The sequence below is a fragment of the Pteropus vampyrus genome, unplaced genomic scaffold (assembly GCF_000151845.1).
Source record: "Pteropus vampyrus isolate Shadow unplaced genomic scaffold, Pvam_2.0 Scaffold113, whole genome shotgun sequence".
NCBI lineage: Eukaryota > Metazoa > Chordata > Mammalia > Chiroptera > Pteropodidae > Pteropus > Pteropus vampyrus.
The window spans coordinates 1,150,403-1,156,402 of NW_011888894.1; the positions used below are offsets into that span (position 1 = coordinate 1,150,403).

The 6,000-nt window shown below is 45.8% G+C and overlaps 1 protein-coding gene across 1 annotated transcript in view; it reads right to left on the reverse strand.

The window, feature by feature from the left end:
• The window catches only part of DYSF (dysferlin), a 211,933-nt gene that overhangs the window by 138,658 nt on the left and 67,275 nt on the right, over positions 1-6,000 (reverse strand). Inside the window, exons 15-16 of the mRNA XM_023533853.1 lie at positions 885-953; positions 711-754 (exon numbers count right to left, since the gene is read on the reverse strand). Coding sequence (XP_023389621.1) covers positions 711-754; positions 885-953 — 113 coding nt within the window. The remainder of the gene's footprint in view (positions 1-710; positions 755-884; positions 954-6,000) is intronic.

The following is a 6,000-nucleotide window of genomic DNA, read 5'->3' on the forward strand; positions in this document are numbered from 1 at the left end:
TGGTTAAGAATGCAGGCATTGGGAGCAGCCGGCTTGGGTTCGAACCTGGCCTCAGCTGCTTCCCAGCTGTCACCTGGGGCAGGTCACTCAATCTTTGCAAACCTACCTCATCATTTGTAGAGGAGTCAAGCTGAGATCAAGTGAGACTGTGAATGTGAAGTGCTTGCTGCACAGAGGGCCTGGTATACAGTAGGTGCTCAAGTGATAAATACTATTACTCTTCTAAGATGTCTGCGTGGCTACTGCCCTCACCTGTTGCAAGCCCACAGTGGTATGTCCCTTGCTGAGGCAATTCTGCCCACTTCCATTCCATCCTACCAACACAGGGGGCATCGCACCCTATCCCTGCAGAAGCTCTGCTCTTTCCAGCCTCTTTGCCTTTGTTTGTGAACCTCTCCTCACTGGAATGCCCTCACCCTGAACTTATTAAAACCCCACCTCCTCCTAGAAGTCTTCCAGGCCCCTCCTAGCCTCAGGGATCTCAGGCTTCTGGAGCCCTCCCAGGCCCACCCGGCTGGCCCCCCATCTGTCTCTGAGCAGGGCTGTGAATAGCTTCCCAAGAACGGCCCTCCTCCTTTGCCTCCCCCATAGGAGACTGCCTCACCCGAAACATACTCTCTCACTGCACGCAGACTGAATGGAAGGAAACTAAGGACCCAGTGACCTCTGAGGATGGCCACCTCTAAAAGACCCTGAGGTTCAGAACTCACCAGTCTATGACACGAATCCTCATTTTTTCACACATGGAGGGAAACTACAGAGGAAAAAGAGACATGTTGGTGTGGGGTCCTTGTGAAGAACCAAAGTCTAGGATACAAGTGGGATGCTGGGGAGACTGGGAGCCTAGGACCTTCTGGGGTGGGCCCCCAGGGGCCAAGGCTCACCATGGCAGGCAACGTGATGCTCTGGTTCCACTGAGGGTTGGCCGTCTTCTCCAGGATCTTGCTGCAGAGCTAGAAGACACAGAGACAGGTGGGTGGAGCTCCACAGGAACACTGGATGCTTTCAGAGACCACCACACCAGCCAGTGGCCATTCTCTGTCACGCTGGCCACCCTTTGGGCTGGGCGGAAGGCCCAGGCCCTGTGCAGTGGGTTCAGACACATGAATCTTTGCAGAGACAAAAAGCTCCATGGTCAGTCAGACTGAGAACTAGAGGTGTCAGACCCAGAACTGGGGAACAAATTGCCTGAATGCCACAGCCCTTCACCCTTAGCTCATACCTCTGTCTGGAAATCCCCCTCCCCCACCTCCCATTATGGCCATGACCCTAAATGTGGGGTCCCTGAGTCCAGACTGGCTTTCCCACAGGCCCCACAACCTGAGGCACTCCCTTTTGCCCATCAGTCCAGATCACCTGCCCCTTTGGAAGACTGTAAACCCTAATAGTTTAGATGTTGAGGAAGAGGAGGAGAGAAGGAAGCTTAAAGGGCGAGGGCCAAGGCCACGCACCGGCATCAGAGAGTGAGAAGAAAATTCAGTGAAGATACAAACCTCATGAGCCACAGTCTGGCTCGGCACAGCCCTGCTCTTAAGACTGGGCTTTTCACAAACAAGGAACCTAGCAGAGGTGAAAACCAGATCCAAACCAGAGGCTTGTGTGCTCTGCTCTGCCCGCAGAGTCCCAGGGCAGCACCAGGGCTCTGAGCCAGCCCCGGGCATCCTGTACTCACACAGGGACAGCAAGCAATGACTCAGTTTCTGATATATAGATCCTGGTAGGTTCTCATGTCGTATGCATAAAAATAATAAGCAGCCTTTTTCAGAGCATTTACTATGGGTCCTGCATTGTGTGAAACATTTTACATGCATTATCTCATTTAATGAGCATCTGACTTAGATCAGTGGTTTCAGTTCCTCCATGAGATGATGGTACAGCCAAGACTTTGTCTCTATCTTTGGTCCACTCAGTGCTGGCCCTGTGAGAAGAGCCCAGGCAAAGGCTGGGACAGGGATGGGTACCAGATGTGGCCCTTGTGTGATCAATCCGACAGAACAATGGGCAGAGTAGGGCACAGTTTTCAGAAACGAGTATAAAAAGGCTTCTTAAAAAAAAAAAAAGGATGCTCAACTTCTCTTGTAATGAAAGATGCACAAATAAAACTAATGAGATACTATTTCTCACCCATCAGATTTATAAAAATCTCTGAAGTCTAGCAGCCCCTCTATTGGCAAGGCTTTGGGAATGCTTGACCCCTCCAGAGGGTAACTGGCTACTATCTATCAAAATTACAAATGCAAACACCCTTTGACCTACCAGTTGTACCTCCAGACATTTATTTATTATACAGAAATACTTGTACATGCACAGAATGGCATACGTATAAGGTTATTCACTGCAGCATGGTTTAAACTGGCAAGGATTTGGAATAGCCCATGTGTCTACCGATAAAGGACAAGTTCAATAAATTACTGTCCATCCACACAATGGAGGGCTATGCAGCTCTAAAAAGAATGAGGACTGCTGTGTGATATGAAACGGTCTCTAAGTTATCCTAATTAAAAAATTAAGTACCGGGGGTGTCATGTACAACCCGTTGTCTATAATTAATACTGCTGTATGGTATATTTGAAGGTTGTTAAGAGATTAGATCCTAAGATTTTTCATCACAAGGAAAAAATATTTTTTTCTTTTTTTCAGGGGGGTATTATTTATATGAGGTGATGGATATTAACTAAACTTAATATGGTAATCATTTCACGATATGTGTAAGTGAAGTCATTATTCTGCATAACTTCAATTTATATGGTTCTGGATGTCAATCATATCTCAATAAAACTGGGGGGGGAGGATTAAAAAGCAAAGTGCAGAACAGTGAGTGTAATGTGCAACGATTTGTGTTAAAAGGGTAAAAGCTAAGGATTTATCATCAGATTTGCTTGCATATGCATAATAAACCTGAAAGATGCAAAGGAAAGTAACTGCAGTGGTTTTATTTGCAAGGGAGGAAATGAAATGACGAACTATTGGATGAGTACAGAGCAAGAGGGAGAGTTTTCATGATAGATGGTAGAGATAGGTGATAGGGATAGGATGATAGATGATAAAGATAGGTGATATATAAATGATAGGTAGGTAGGTAGGTAGATAGGAAGTTAGGTAGATGGATAGATGTATATAGGTATATATAATAATGTATTACATAATTCAAAAATTAAATGAACAAAATTTTAAAAGGAAAAGGAAGGCCTCTTTAACCAGACACAGCTGAGAGACCCTGCCAAATCATGCCTCAGCCCTCTAGAACAAGAAAGCACAGTCTGTCCCCACATTCCCAGGAGTGATTTAGGGAGTCACAGGCCTCCTCCACAGCAAGAGAAGCACTTCCACCTGACTACCCTCCGGGGCTCCCTCTGAGAGAGTCACTGGGATGTGGGTCTGGGAACCTGAATAATAGCTGATCCCATGGCCGCACACCAGGCCAGCACTGCCTCGGGTCCTAGAAGTCCCCAGCAGCCTTCCCACACCCTGCTGCACTCCCCCGACACTCAGCCAAGGCAGCACCACGCTTCTCCTCCTCCTCCTCTTCTCCAAGCCTTTTTTTTAAACCCTCCTCCACTTCCTGATGGAGTGTAATTAGTATGACTTTTCTGGAGGGCTATTTGGTCACCTTTGTCAAATACTTAAAAATAAGCATGCTCTCTGACCCAGTTCTAGAAACTTCACTCTGGAAAAACAATCCGAGTGTGGACAAAGATTTGATTTGTCACAGAGTTGTTCATAAAAAAGGAAAACTGCGACAGCAACAGAAAATTATCTGCGACAGCAACAGAAAATTATCCAAAGGTAGGTTAAATGTTATGTTATAGTCATCTCATGGAACATTATGCAGTTATCAATAATTTTATTTCAGAGGCTATTTAGTAACCTAAGGAAATATTAGATGATAAAAGCAGTTTACCAAACTGCATAGGTAGGGTTGATTGTCATTACTGGTGGTAGTTACATGTTCTATAAATCACCGTGAACACTAAATTAGCGAACAATGAGCCATTGCTCCTAGGGGAAATACAGGGTTAGATTCCTGCCAGTCTCTGTCATGACATTTTTGCCAACTAACCAATACATAAGCCCGGGTTATGTGTGTTCCTGTTTAAAGACACCTTATTTAATATACACTGTTGATTCATTAACATTGAATTCATGGCCAACAGCACTGTAACTCATGCCTAAATGAAGCTTATCTAACAGATTTTCTCCACGAGGTATGTTACAGCCTTCTAGCACTTAGGAATGCTAGAAAGCATTTCAACACTACACTTTGGGGCTTTTTCAGACAGCGAAATCACCAATTAAGAGCAAAAACAAAAATGCAAAGAATATGACACTAAGTAGACCGAGAAAGGGACACTTATTGACAGGATAAGAGCTGACACAGAAGGGAGAGTGTCACATTGTCCCAACTGAGCTGGCAACATGCAAGTCAGCCAACTCGAATTTTTTGTCACTCCGCACATATGATCGCAAATGATCATGAAAGCACCATGAGTACTGAGTTTGAGGTTACAAATAAATTTTACCAAGTTGGCAAATCTATAAATACAGAATCTGCAAATAATGAAAATCAACTGTAACCTAAATCCAATTTTTTCCAGCGGAGGAATGGGAAGGACAGAGCGGGTGAGAACTCCAGAGAAGAAAACATATTCGCAGGAAATATATACAAACGTTAACAGTAGTTATTTCCAGGGTGGTGTCGGGTACAGAAATACGGTTAATTTTTTACAGTTAATTTTGTTTCATTTTCTTTGGGTTCCTCTGATTCTTTTAAAAAAAAAAAAATTTTTTTTTTTTTTGCAGTTAATAGGTTTTATTCTTGCCTTCAGTGGAAAAACAAGTTGTTTTAAAGTCTCCCACTCCGCCCTCCAATATTTCCACTTCCCTTCTCTCATATCTCATGAAGACATGTGTGGGTGCGTACACGGCTCCCCAGCTCCCCTCTCCTCTCCCACCCCCACCTATCTCTTTATGGTTCTCACGTTCCTCTGGTAGCTGGGCCAAATCAGGTTTCACATGTTAGATAATAGTGCCACCAAGTGTCCACAAGAGGAAATGCAAAGAGGGCAAGGCTGGGGTAAATGGGCACACAGGGGACAAAACTCTAGGGCTCTAGGATTTGGGATGTGATGAGAAAAAGTGACACACAAGCAGACTGGGAGAGCGAGACAGAGAGGCAGAATGAGACAGGCAGTAAGGGTAGCAGAGCAAGTGGGAGGAGGAGGCCATGATGAGGTGGCTAGGGGAGGGAGAAGGGGACACAGAGGCCCGGGGACCATCAGGCTAAAGCTTTCAAGAGAGAAGGTCTCAACTGCCTCTTTCATGATAAGCCCCTTCCTTCTAAAGGGAAAATAGAGGGTGTAGCTACTTGCACTAGCCCAGCCACCAATCAGCTCTATATAGTCCCCTCCCTTAGCCAGGTTCCCTACTCCCATCTCCTCCTCCAGACATCTGCGCCTTCCTAGAAAGATCTCCAGGGCCAGCCAAGGATATTCAAAGCAAGAGAAAACCTAGGGACATCAAGGTGCTGACAAGGACTCAGGAGTAGCCAGGAGCCCCAGAGCTCTGAGACTTAGCTCCAAGGGAAGCCATAGAATTTGAAGGCAGGTCAGTCTTGGCTCTAACCATCATCAAAGCACCCTACCATCCCTGGGAATGCAGAATAAAACAATCTCAAGACACAGCTTTCCCATTTATCAAATTGGGAAAATTGGTTTCAGTCCTTAGATCAAGTGTTCTATAAGATGGTCCAGTGAGTCTTCCCACTTCCTTCCTGCCTTCTTTCATCCTGCTGCAGTCCGTCCTGAGGCCAGGAAGAGGGCATCAGACCCTGACCCCAAGCCGAGACCAACACTGCACCTGGGTAGGACGGAAGTGAGCATTTTACAGCCCAATCGGAATGAGTTTAAAATCTGAGTTAGCTCTCCCACAAACACTTCCTTTGAGACCCTGTGTTAGACTGGGGATGGCAGAGCCAGCTGGGAGGGGTTCCCACGGCCAACT